The following is a 14256-nucleotide window of genomic DNA, read 5'->3' on the forward strand; positions in this document are numbered from 1 at the left end:
AACCCCTAGCTATCCACTGGTACCGGTTATACAGCTGGGAAGCATAACACATTTGAGGTAAAGGACACAAGAACGTGTCGCGAGCAAGCCTTGAACTCGCATCCTTGTCCAAAGCACTAGGCAGTGGGTCACGCTACCCCCAGAATGTACACATGCGGTCACTTATAAAGATTTACATTTATATGTCGATAATATACGTGGTTATGTTAAACAGAGATACGCCGAATTCGCAGTGGAAATGTGTTGGTTCGTTAAATGAAAATACTTTAGAAATAATATCCAGAAGATGGGGGACACTCCGTGTGACATTCGCGTCCCTTTTTTTTTTCACGGACGAAGTGTCTCCTGTCACATTTTAAATATAATTTTAATTCAGTATTATAGGAGTTTCATCATCAACATTCTTGCTATTAATTATGGGTTTAGAAGTTTTATCGAGTATCACAACTTCTTCAACACTCTCACGTCTACATGCTAATTCCTTTGGAAATGGTTTAATAAAGTAAAATTGAATCTCTTTGGCATATTAACTATCATTAGTTTTACCTGTCGTTGGTTTTGTTAGAAATGATTAACACCAGTAATGTATGTATATAAAATAACATTACGGTATCAGTTAAGTTATATTAATCTTTGCTAATTACTTTATTTGCCATATTTATGATTACCGTAATTTTCCTTTCTAAGCCTTATTATGTACATTTCTTGAGGCTTATGATGTTTACTTTCGGCTTTTACAGAAGATGTAACTTCATCTATTACTTCCTCTTGCCTACTCTATGTGCCATAGGTTAGTTAAAGTTGGAGTAGTTGTGTTAGACATACCTATAGTTGTTCTATTTTAACTACCTATTCCTACTTAATATCCACGTGTTTCACGAACGAGGTGTCTCCTATCACATTTTAAATATAATTTTCATTCACTGTTATAGGAGTTTCATCATCAACATTCTTGCTATTAATTGCGGGTTCAGAAGTTTTATAAAGTATCACAACTTCTTCAACACTCTCACGTCTAATTGCTAATTCTTTTGGTTATATTGGATTGGTTATATCCTTAGCTGTATAACCATAGGTTAGTTAAAGTTGGAGTAGTTGTGTTAGACATACCTATAGTTGTTCTATTTTAACTACCTATTTATTGCACGATTCATATATTTATTTAATTTCGTATCTATTATTTTGTATCTTCAAAAAACCTCGGTTTTTTTGCTGTAACCTTTATAATGTCCTGCTAATTGACTACATATTTGAACAGTAACATGTGTCGTTAGATGACAAACTCCTCTGAAGTTACACTGTCGGAGCTGTTTAATGGGATTCAATTAGTCAAAAGACGTTCATAGGGAAGATTACGAAAGTTTTGCTTATACACGGTTGTATTGTTGTCACATCTACGATAATACTTGATGCCAAAATCTAGTGTTTGTATGTTTTCTAAGGTATGCTCTCCGATTTCTTTAGTGTTACTTTCATCAACAATATTGGTTAGAATGTTGAATATATCTAATTATTCTTATTGTACTTTTATTATAGAGTTTGTTTTGAAGCGTTAGCTTATTATAAGGATTTAGGACTAACCTAAATCTTATTAGCTCGCTGAACCCCTTGAGAATGTATTGAGTTTGCAGCCGAACGTATAATTAATAGCGTATAATCCAACTGATGGAACAATTCATTCTAATCCTTATAAGTAAGAAAAGTATATTCCATTAGTTCTATTCATTAACAGGTCGGTTTTTAGTTTCGCTCTAAGTGGGCAGATTAGTCTGATCAGAAGCTAGTACTAATGCTAGATAAACGTATATGCGATTCTCCTACATTTGGTGTTTTAGACGATACTGGGCTTTTCTATGTAATTAGCTATTAATATTAGATATCCCGAAACTAGTTCACTGTATTAAAAAACGTTTTTCTCTCTCTCACTCAGATACTAACATCCTGGGTGAAAGATAAGTAGGCTTAACAAAATTAAGTAATACATTTTTTCTTACAAGTTTTTTCAGATATACCTGTTAAATTGGGAAAGTCAGATGAAATATTGTTCCAGTCTTAAGATATGATTAGTATATATTAAGTATTGTTTGTTTGTTTGGAATTAAGCACAAAGCTACACAATGGTCTATCTGTGCTCTGCCCACCACGGGTATCGAAACCTGGTTTTTAGCGTTGTAAGTCCGCAGACATGCCGCTGTGCCACTGGGGGGCATATATTAAGTAAGGACGTTTGTTACTTACAATTTGTGTCTCACGGATTTAATGATATAATTTCAGTAGGTGGTGATTACAATTAAAACGTCGCTCAAAGTTAGCATTCTTAAAGATTGTCTTTCAGTTCTGAAGCAGGATGAATATCGCTAACATCGTTATGAATTTCTAAACTTTATATTTATATACATATAATATAGAAAAAGATAACTTTATAGCTTCAGAGCGCAATTACACAACATTGCACGCATTAAAGTCTAGTCAACTTCCGCTGTACTAACTAGTTCAGTATTATTATTTACCAACGGAAGAAATACTTACATAACGATCGTCAAAAAATCAGCTACGTATATATGAAAAATGTAACTTTTTTTGCGATTAACTGAGCTGGTTCTGTCTTGAAACGATCAGACACATTTACGAACAATGTGCTACTAGTTGTTTGCATCACATTTGGCGATTTCGCGCGTCATGAATGTAATTATCTTATAAAAACAATGCGCAAAACGTTTGAATTAATTTCGAGCTAACTAACTCCTCGCTCCTAAAAATCACGAACAAATAAGCAAATCTCTGTAGAAACGCTTCTTGGTGTATCGTCGATATCAATGTAATAGAGCTCTCTCATACCGCACTCAGACGCCCTTCGTTCAGGGCAACTAAAACATCTATCCTGTCTATTTTAGAAATGAGAGTTATCCCGAGCGCTTATGATGCTGGCATTTTGCCGCACTAAAATTGGTCCAAGTTGTCCTAGAAAGTGTGTCAAGCTGTTCTGTAGCCTTCGGTTTCGAGGCGACTGAATGTTGTCTTATACAGTCTAGCAAAATTAAAATTCGTAATTCATTCCACACGTACTGCAACGACAACTTGGAATTAATAGTTTATTGAATAGGGTATTAACGTTAAAGTTAAAGGCAGACATAACTGAAAGACTACAGATGTGAACCATTACATTAGTTTGTTGACCTCAGCCTAGCTTAAAAAATCTCATTTTTTTATTTTTATTTTTTGGAATGGGACATTTACAAAATTCTTTGGTGAAATAACTGTTAAGTCAAATGGTATGTCATCATGAGATATGTTCGCACCCATATCATTTTGATTTGAATTTTCTTACCAAAGTTAGTGTTAAAAAAGGAATAAAAATTAGGCATTTTTACACCAGCCTTTCCATACTAAATGTAAATAAATAAAAATAAAATACAAATGCTATTTTCATGTATATATAATCTGCTACTGACGTTATTATACTTTTTAACCCTATAGACGCTGCAGGTAGAATACTTTCAAAAGTATATGTATAAATAGATATGAATAGTTTAAAAAGCAAGACTGTTTAGTATTTTGGTACACATTGTGGCATAAACAATAGTTTGATATCCATCATGGTCATATAAAGTAACAATTTGTAATTTTCATAACTGCATAGCTTAGATTTTGATTGAGTTTTTACTTTTTTTTCTTGCACACAAATACTAAAATAGAAGCCCCCCAGTGGCACAGCGGTATGTCTACAGACTTACAACGCTAGAAACCGGGTTTCGATATCGGGTTTTGTGTAGATTTGTGCTTGATTTCAAACAAAACTTTTTTCCTTTTTTTAGTTTGGTTTGTGCTTAATTTCAAAAAACAAACTAAAGAAGGAAATAAAAAAAGAAGGGTAAATAAAAACACTAACCCAACTCTTAAGTAAAATCTATGCTATGCAGTTAAAGCTTCCAAAATACTATTTGAACTAAGTCTGGGAGAAGGTTAAGGAGTGTCATTCAGGAATTAAACATCAATTAGGTCTTCATGACTTTAAGTTATAACTCCATCTATGCCAGTCACCGTCATTATTAGAACATATCTCAATCTATAAAAGCCCTCTTCTTTACTAGAACAGTGACTCCACCTATTAACAGTTACCGACGTTATTGGAGTACAGCTCCATCAATACCTATCACAGTCATTACTGGAGCGTAGCTCTACCTACTACAACCACCCATAATAGTCACCGACATTACTAGAGCATAGAACCATCTATACTAATCAATGTCTTTGTTTAATGATATAGCGCCACCTATAGTGGCCATAATCTTCAGTAGAAAAAAACAAAACATTTCTTCTAACTTATAGTGTTAGTCTATAAGGTAAACTTTTTACATAAAATTTCATTATTTATCATTAGAGAAGACCTTAACACTTGATACTTAGAGTTAGACTGTACGATATAATATTCGTTGTGATATCATGATATCGTAAGAAGTGAGCTTAAGAAATGGAATTTGATATAAAAAAAGGAATATGATAATAATATACCTCTGGCAGTAATATCTTATATTTTGTGGGTATGCCTGTAAAAACTTACAAAACCGATTCTGGACAGTTTTTAGCGTGTTTGTTTATTTTCAAGAAATTCGCGCAATACTACTCTAGGGCTATCAGCGTTAGCCGTCCCTAATTTTGAAGTGTTTGTTTGTTTTGAATTTCGCGCAAAGCTACACGAGGGCTATCTGCGCTAGCCGTCCCTAATTTTGAAGTGATAGATTAGACTCATTAGAGGGAAGGGAGCTAGTCAACACCACCCATCGCTAACTATTGGGCTGCACTTTATCGACAAATAGTGGGATTGACTGTAATATCATAACGCCTCCAGGGCAACATTCAAAATAGCTTTAAACATTATAATCATATACGTTAAAAATGGAGTATGATATTCCTTAGAAATCAAATGAAAACTAACTGTTTGCTTCTACGGTCCAACACGAAAACGAATACGTGATCGAGTATTTACAAAAACCGAGAATGATACCATTTTTTTTTTCTGTTACTGGTTTCCCATAGATGGTTCTAAATGCAATAATTTGCACAAATCAAATTGTAACCGCATATTTTCACGCCTACTGGTAATTACGTCATGTTTCTAACGTTTGTAAGCTTCAGCAACTATTCAGTTTCACGAGCTGATAGAAAGACTCATAGACATATTTTCCAGACTGTCTATTGGTTATCTTTTAGTAGCCCCCCACCCCCAGTGGCACAGCGGAATGTCTTCGGGCTCACAACGGTATAAACCAGGTTTCAACACTCGTGGTGGGCAGAGCACAGATAGCCCATTGTGTAGGTTTGTGCTTAATTACAAACAAGCAAAGAAACAAACAATCTCGTAGTAAATATACCACTATCGTACACACCCGTACGAAGATACTTGGAGTCATCTGAACACAGATTGTGTACTGATCAAATAGTCAGTTCTCAATTGTTTGTCAATGGTAAAAGGCATAAAGTAATGTTCATGAACCAATCTGCAAATGTTGCAATTATGATACAAGTCTGCCATTTTGCAATGTTTTGCAAAAAACAAAAACAACAAAAAAAAAACAACATTTTTCAGGTTTTTAATCTGTTTGGTTATATTTTAAGCATATATCTATGTATATTAGTCTGCTTACAAATCACCGTACTTTCTTTTCACACCGTATTGTTTACTTTCTTCCTTTGTTTAGTCGTTTCTAGAAAACGTTTACTCTTGACATAAATGCGGTAGGTTAGAGACACAGCTAATAACTTTGTCTAGTCAGTTCATCTTCTATTTTATATTATAAACATCCATTTGTTCCCTGACGCAACTAACTTTCAGTTACACTTCCGAGCCTCTTTATGTATTGAACAATCTGGGAAAACAACGTAATCAGAATCGTATTATCCCTTTTATGTAAATTCAATCCAATGATATCCGAGTTTATTGCTACAACAATAGCTGTTACGTATATTTACTTACCAGTTTCTTTGAATTAGGGTGAAAAATAAGTGGACTGTTTACCTAAGTTAAAAAAAGGCCCACCTGATACTCTGTGATGTGAATGTTGACTTTTGCAATTTTAATCCGTTTTCTGAAAAACAAAAGTGACCACCAGGCTCTTGTGTTCTACCCCTGTTACTCTAGCCAATCATATCTATTCTAGAGTTGAAAACATGGGAAGATGACTGCTATCTGTCAAATTATATGTGTATAATGTGTACAATACATCACTCCTTTGATTGAAATATTTACACATTTCTATCATTGAATTAAAAAATATAAGTTTTCGGTATTTTCAACCTGAGCTGCACCTTATATGACACGTGGGTCATATAACTTCGTGTCATCTATGCGATTACTCTAAAACCAATAACGGAATTGATTATCACAGTTGAAAAAACCCCAGTTATAGATGAAACTATAAGTGGTATTTCGCGACTCGAGCGTTGAACATTCCGAACCGCAGCCCGTTAAGCTAACCATTTCGCTACGACTGGCCTCAAAAATTAGGATTTTTATCTGATAAGTAACAGTATTTTTTTCCTGTTGAAGCCCTTTATTCCCAATGGAATTCAAACAATTAACATAAATAAAATGCAATTTGTACTAATAAAGTCTACAAGCATTCATCTATCCGCACGTGGTTCTTTACATATGCATCATGTTGGCTAGCACAATTCAACATTGAAACAGTCTAGCGCAGTATGATGAAAAGGATGTGAATAATAACAATATAAAACTAAGGAAACAAAATAAAGCGCATTAATTGAGTAAACCAACGCATTGACGCCGCTGGCTCATGCGCCCTGCGCATTGTTGTTATAATAATACGCGCTTTATGTACACGTATATTGTTGGCGTCACCATACTAAACGTATGTATTTTCCTATAAATTTACAGTCGAACGGATTGAGTCATTAAAAATCAGAATAATTATAAGTAATGATCATAGCTTCAGAGCATGTTTATGACATTCTAAGAACTTATTAAAAGTAAATAAGAATGTATGATAATATGTCAACCACATTATACCTGCTCTATCTAGTGTAGACGAGTTGTTTCCTTAATGTTAGGGCTCATCGGACAAGCTGGGATACGACAGACGCAGTGAAGTTTGTTGTGTAATAAATATCACTTGGATGGCATGTAAGTTACATGTCTAGCGTGTTGAAATGTAAACAGTTAAAATTACTTTATGAACGGTAAGAATTTAACAAAATTAAGGAGAGGGGGATATCGTATGACTTGATTCTCCATAAATAAGATACTAAAGTGTGTTTTGTAATATATTTTGGTGGCACATAAATTACTTGTCTGGCGTGTTGAACAGAAAACAGTTAAAATGATAACATGAACGGTAAGCATTTAAAAAAGGGGATGGGATACGACTCGATTCTCCAGTGTAGCCCCCCCCCTCCCCAGTGGCACAGCGGTATGTCTGCGGACTTATAACGCTAGAAACCGGGTTTCGATACCCGTGGTGGGCAGAGAGCACATACAGCCCATTGTGTAGCTTTGTGCTTAACTACAAACAAACAAAGCTCTAGTGTAAACGCATCAAGGACAATTAAGTGTTCGTATAACCTCCCAGCAGCACTCTGAAAATAGAGTCGGAACCTTGAAATGACTCCGAGTCTACAGAGTCGTAGCTGGTTCCAATCTAGAGCAGACTGAATAGTCAGTTGGTAACTTGGCCGACAGAAAATGTTATAGACGAGTCTTTGTAATGAGTATTTTTAATGCATATGATAAATATAAATTATTTAGAGATTTTTAGTTGAAATATTGCGAAGAAACTGTAGATACCGTGTATTTCTGAGAAACTTGGAATTACAAATTTGAGAAATCTTGCCAAAACATCCAAGGGCCTTTATAGCTTGATTTATATAATATATCAATGATGGTATCACGTTAATTTTTGATATGTTTGTACTGTAAATAAATCCTTATAACATATTATCGAATAGACCTCTAATTTAATACTTGGGAAACTAAACCTATGTAATACACTCTTGATTAATGATTATCCTGTCATATCTTGATAGTGGCGGCTCGGCATGGCCAGGTGGTTAGGGAACTCGACTCGCAATCTGCGGGTCGAGGGTTCGAATCCCCGTCACATCAAACATGCTCGCCCTTTCAGCAGTGGGGGCGTTATAATGTGACGGTCAATCCCACTATTCGTTGGTAAAAGAGTAGCCCAAGAGTTGGCGGTGGGTGGTGATGACTAGCTGCCTTCCCTCTAGTCTTATACTGCTAAATTAGGGAAGGCTAGCGCAGATAGCCCTCGTGTAGCTGTGCGCGAAATCCATAACAAACAAACAATCGCGACAGTGATGTATAAAAAGAAAACAAGAACTACCAACTGCTTACAGGAAATTAGTGACATGATATCGGCCTAATTCTTCGTATGAACGTTGAGTTTCATTTTGTTTGTCATTTTTAATGTGTTTTTTTTTGTATTTTTGATCCGTTTTTTTGTCGGGTGAGCGCGTTTCTTCTAGTAGACGAATGTTTACAAGTGTATTTAGATCTTGAGTATTCGTAAGTTGTACATTTGCTGTTATGTTAAACTTATATTAAAGTTTTTCTTCATTACCCATTCAAGCCGTCTCCAACCATTATTAGTCTCAAAGTGGGTTCCTCGTTATCGAGTAGTGGGTTGTATGCAATCTCAGATATAATTTTGAATATTATCGTTATTTATGATTAACTTTTTCACTTAAGAAAGTTATTTCGTAGTGACCTGATCGCTTAGTATGCGCATATAGGACTAATCTAAATCTCTTAAGCTAACAGCACCTCGTCAAGAGATTATTGCATATTCAGCTAAGAATATCGTTAGCAGTTTGGGTACCTTAGTGATAACTGAATGTATTTTAGCCACTATAGGCTTAGGTTTGTTTTGTTTTGACTTGTAACATGATGCAATTCTATTCGGTTTATTTTATAGAAATGGCTTTATTTAGTTACATGTTGCCTTTTCGTTCTGAATTATATATACTTTAACACAAAGCTACATAATGGGCCATAATAGCAAAAACAACAACAAGAACAATAGTAAAAACAACAACAACAAGAACACTAGTACAATACAACAACAACAACAAGAATAGTAGCAAAAAATACAGTTGAGGTTTAAGCTACATATATACGAACCATGGTGCTTAACTGTGGCTTAATCCCCCTTACTCCTTCTAAATTATATCGCTCTTAACTCTAATCCAAAATTCATCCAAAATTTATGGACATCTAAATTTATAAATATAGTAGTTGGTGAAACTAATATTGTGTTTAAAAACTCAGAAGAAAGTTTAGAAAATGACGACAAAATAGGGTTACCAAAGTTGGATTGTAAAGCTAGGGAAAGAGCACGCAAGTGTGAAGATATATATTAGAATATTCGAAGTGCAAACACAAGTTTTAAATACCAATAGCTTCCGATCAGAATATTTGTTTGTTTGTTTATTGTTATGCACACAGCTACACAATGGGGTGTCTGTTCTGTGCTCACCACAAATATCGAAACCCGGTTTTTAGTGTTATAAGCCTTGAGACTTATCGCTGAGCGACTGGAAGCTGATCAGAGTAAGCTACATTCTTAGACCGAAACTAAACATCAGCGTGGTTATCGTTATAACTAAAAAATATACTTTTTTACGTATCTACTTAAGAAGGTTAGTTAGTTTGTTTTTAATTTCGCGCAAAACTACACGAGGGCTATCTACGCTAGCTGTCCCTAATTTAGCAGTGAAAGACTAAAGGGAAGGCAGCTAGTCATCACCACCTACCACCAATTTATGGGCTACTCTTTTACCAGCGAATAGTGGGATTGACTGTCACATTATAACGCCTCCACGGCTGAAAGGGCAAGCGTGTTTAGTGGGACGAGGATTAAGAAGTTTAGAATCCATTGCTTAATCATTTGGGTACCCTCGCTATTAAAGGTATTTTCGGCCATAAACCCAATAAAATATCACGGAATAACATCATTCAGGATTACTTGTTTGCAAAACAGAAAACGTAACTGTGCATTATTGCAAGTCAGACTGTCCAGACTAAAACAACTAATAAGGTTGTTTCATGTTTTGAGGATGCCATTTACGTCATTCTGCTAGGCTATTTGGACCAAATATCTACCCAACATTCACAGTTTACCACGTTAGTCTGATAGAAGAACGTTTTAGTACTGTCTTTATGGTAACTGAATAATGGTTATGTAGCTCACACATGTGTGAACGATTTTACTTTTTGTAAGTATAGAAGAGCCTATTTATCTCTTTATCTGTCGCCTATCACTGCACTTTTTTCCAAATGGAGCTTTGAAACAGGTTTTAGAATATGAGTGACATCTAAGCATCTTACAAATAATGCTATGTCGGTGTTAGTTTGTATGTGGTTCAATAGATGTGTGAACGATTTTACTTTTTGTAAGTATAGAAGAGCCTATTTATCTCTTTATCTGTCGCCTATCACTGCACTTTTTTCCAAATGGAGCTTTGAAACAGGTTTTAGAATATGAGTGACATCTAAGCATCTTACAAATAATGCTATGTCGGTGTTAGTTTGTATGTGGTTCAATAGAGTTTCGAAATATAATTTCACACTCTCTGAACGATTTGTATTTTCACACAGGATTTCTTTCTGTATTGGCAAACAAAAGTTGGCAAGTCACGTCTACATCAACGAAATGCAAATCTTGAAAATCGTAGAAGAATCTTCTCGTTTCGCTCGAAATGATTCTAGGATCCTATAAATTGCTGATCTTTAAACACTATTGGATCACTTCTTGTAAATTCAAACACTACACTTATTTTTCGTCAGACACGTAAAGATATAAGTGTTAATTCGACATAATATTCTCTTTATAAAGCTGCAATTTCACAACTAAAAAGAAGAAGAAAGACTGAGTGGTTCGTCTTCACTAGACGCAAGGTGTAAGTACAGCGCCTCTGTTAGGTGTAACCGAGAAGAAAACCTTCACGGACTCGTCTACGAGCAGGTCGGTTTTCTTCGCTCTTCTTGCCATTCACCCTCAGCCACTCTTCAATGCCATATCTCGGGGCAAGATGAAATTCCAACCAACCCAACTCATAAAAACCCGAGGCGGGAAAATAAAAAGTCTTTGAGGGTGTTCGATTTTTATAACTGTACTCTCGACCCCTTGTTTCTGGTACGCAGAGCATAGATTCATATATGACAAGGTATCTACGATTAAGGCTAAGTTATAATATATATTTATATATGTTCTGAAGTAATAGAGTTTCCACAGGTAAACGAAACGAACTCGAAGTTGATAAACTTGCCCCGAGGTCTTGACGAGCTTGGGAAGTCTGCCACTGTTTCCTCCTGGGAGCCCGTGTGTCCTTTATAAAAAAGTTCTACGAAGCTCAGCCAACGCAAGAAGTCTATAAATATAGACGGGGAACCGCTCCATTAACAACCGTCCCCAAAGTATGTTCTTACTTTATAACTTTGGTTTAACACAACATAGTGCGTTTCACAAATTCGGTAGATTAACTTGCAAAGAATGTTCAATGCTTAAGTTGTGATAATAATATCGATGAGATTGGACTGTTTTTAAAATATGAGGATATCAAGGTCGCACACGCCTACCTCGAAAGAGATTAGATATAGACACACATTAGTGGTTGTGAACAGTCTTATGTTAGGCTCTGGGGTTTGAACTGTCCCTGGATTTATTTCGATTTTTTTTTTTTCAATTTAAGGTTCTTATTCATACTTCCGAGTTCTTATAGTTTTCCAGAGTAAAATAATATGAACTCCTACACCCTTGTTTTATAGAGGAAAATAATAATACAAAAATATTTCTAAATCTATCAACGATGCTGTATTTCAAAATCTGAATGCATAACAGTGCTTTATAGTTGAGAATTAATTATCTTTATAATTCATTACCATAACTTACATTTTTGACACGGTACTTATTATTTTTAGCATTAAAAAAATAAATATATTGATCGACTTTGCGACTGCAATTTTGTACTTTACGACAATGAAGCTCAGTATCGAACGAAACGTTAACCAGATGGTTGTTTTTAACCACAGAGTTATCGATGGGGCCTGAACACCTACATGGAATTTTTAAGACACGTTTTTTTTTCTAATATTTTTTTATACGCCACACTGCTTTTGTGTTTTATAGGATCCGTAATAACACACGAGTCACACAATACAACAAATTTTAAGCAAAAAATACCAGCAACACTGTAATTAATCCCAGTAATTACTGTTTGAGATTTCTATCTATGTATGTGTATTTTACAAAGAAATGTCTCATCTCACAAAATATGTTGGGGCAGGCATACAAACTGTTCAACATTCGGACATCATTTACAGTATTTGGTTTGTGTGTGTTCTATTTTCGCTCAAAGTTTCTCGAGGGCTACCTGAGTTAACCGTCACTAATTCTGAAGTGATAGAATATAGCTGTGGGCGCCCGCAGGAAGGAGCAAGAGGGGGCATTTGCTTCCCTTACATTTCACAAAAAAATTGCACGTATTATAATGTGAACTTAACATCGTAGTTAAACTAAATGTTTTTAGTAATTTTAATTGTAAGTTTGTGTTTGTGTTTAATCACACATAACACGTATTATTTTAGTCTGTTGACTTACACTGTAAAAGCTGCTCGTCTACATACACGTCCCCCCCCCGAAAATACAGCTCAAAGGACGAGCATGTTCGTCCGATGGGGATTCGGACTCCCTACCCGCGCGCCCTAACCACCAGGCCACCAGGCCCTATCTAAAGCTATACTTTCCATAAAAATAGCAAGTTTTTTTTTATCTTACCATTTTAACATACTAATTTGTTCCACATTTATTTCTTTATTTAATATGAAGACATTAAACTTAAATATGAAGCCCAAGTTATCATTCCATATACCAGTTGTCACTGAATTATACCGGTTTCAGGGAATTCCACCCCTCTCATCAGTAATCCTGTACAAGGGCAGATAGGAAAAAAACGATCAGCCTTATTGTAGTGGTGAACTGTATATTATATCTATGGTGTTTTTTAGTGACAAGTGGTGAATCGAATAATAAATTGGGCTTCAAGTTTATTGTTTAATATCTTAAATACCTTGCTGCTGAATAGCATCAGAATAATAAGTTAGTGCAACATATTCTAGAAATCCTATATAAATACAGGTTCGCTGTGGTAGGTAAAAGATAACTAAGAAAAAACCATACGTATAATATACAGTTCAACACCATAAGAAGCCTAACCTTGTTTATCAATTTGTCCTTCTCCGGGGCTTCTGATGAGGGATGAAAATCAGTATAACTCAGTGACATATGACGAAAAGAATAACAGACGGGGCTTCAAGGTTATTTTTTTAGTATCTTCAACAGCTTGATCTGAATAATGTCACAATAATAAGTTAGTAGTATAAATGCTTTTGAATCAGATACAAACATAAGTACACTGTGGTAAGTAAAAAGGTATATGTAACTGGTTCTTTTAATGTATTTTGTATTATTAGTTCCTTGTTTATTTCCCTGTTTTTCAACACAAGTCCACTGTGGTAAGTAAAAAGGTGTGTAACTGGTTCTTTTAATGCATTTTGTATTATTAGTTCCTTGGTTATTTCCCCGTTTTTCAACACAAGTCCACTGTGGTAAGTAAAAAGGTATGTAACTGGTTCTTTTAATGCATTTTGTATTATTAGTTCCTTGGTTATATCCCTGTTTTTCAACACAAGTCCACTGTGGTAAGTAAAAAGGTGATGTAACTGGTTCTTTTAATGTATTTTGTATTATTAGTTCCTTGGTTATTTCCCTGTTTTTCAACACAAGTCCACTGTGGTAAGTAAAAAGGTATGTAACTGGTTCTCTTAATGTATTTTGTATTATTATTTCCCTGTCTTTGTTTTCTCCAAGAAGCCAAGTTTATCAATAAAACCTCAACAACAGCATATCACAATGTCACGGCTGTAAGCAACAGAAGCGGGTTTATATGAGAGTGTTTAATTTACATTGACTAGGTCATCATAGTATATTAGAAGGTTGTTGTTTGGTTGTTTTTTGAATTTCTGCGCTAGTCGTCCCTAATTTGCCAATGAAAGACTAGAGAGAAGATAGCTAGTCATCACCACCCACCGCCAATTCTTGGACTACTCTTTTACCAACGAATAGTGGGATTGATCGTTACATTATAACGCCTCCCACGGCTGAAAGGGCGAGCATGTTTGGTGGGATGGGATTCGAACTTCAAGTCGAGCTTCCTAACCACCTG

The 14256-nt window shown here is 35.3% G+C and overlaps 1 protein-coding gene across 4 annotated transcripts in view; it reads right to left on the bottom strand.

Moving 5' to 3' along the window:
* The window catches only part of LOC106465830 (cytochrome b reductase 1-like), a 35869-nt gene that overhangs the window by 18075 nt on the left and 3538 nt on the right, over positions 1-14256 (bottom strand). Inside the window, exon 2 of one of the 4 annotated variants that reach the window (XM_022394147.1) lies at positions 13248-13379. The exons of 1 other annotated variant lie outside the window; for it this stretch is intronic. Coding sequence is in view for 1 of the 3 variants with exons in the window: in XM_013926080.2 (XP_013781534.1) it covers positions 2530-2531 (2 nt within the window). In the remaining 2 variants the exon portion in view is untranslated. Of the gene's footprint in view, positions 1-2529; positions 2842-10570; positions 11317-13247; positions 13380-14256 lie in introns of those variants that run through there. 2 more of the 4 variants (XM_022394153.1, XM_013926080.2) reach the window with 2 other exon arrangements.

This window comes from Limulus polyphemus, unplaced genomic scaffold, assembly GCF_000517525.1.
Source record: "Limulus polyphemus unplaced genomic scaffold, Limulus_polyphemus-2.1.2 Scaffold70, whole genome shotgun sequence".
Taxonomy (NCBI): Eukaryota; Metazoa; Arthropoda; class Merostomata; order Xiphosura; family Limulidae; genus Limulus; species Limulus polyphemus.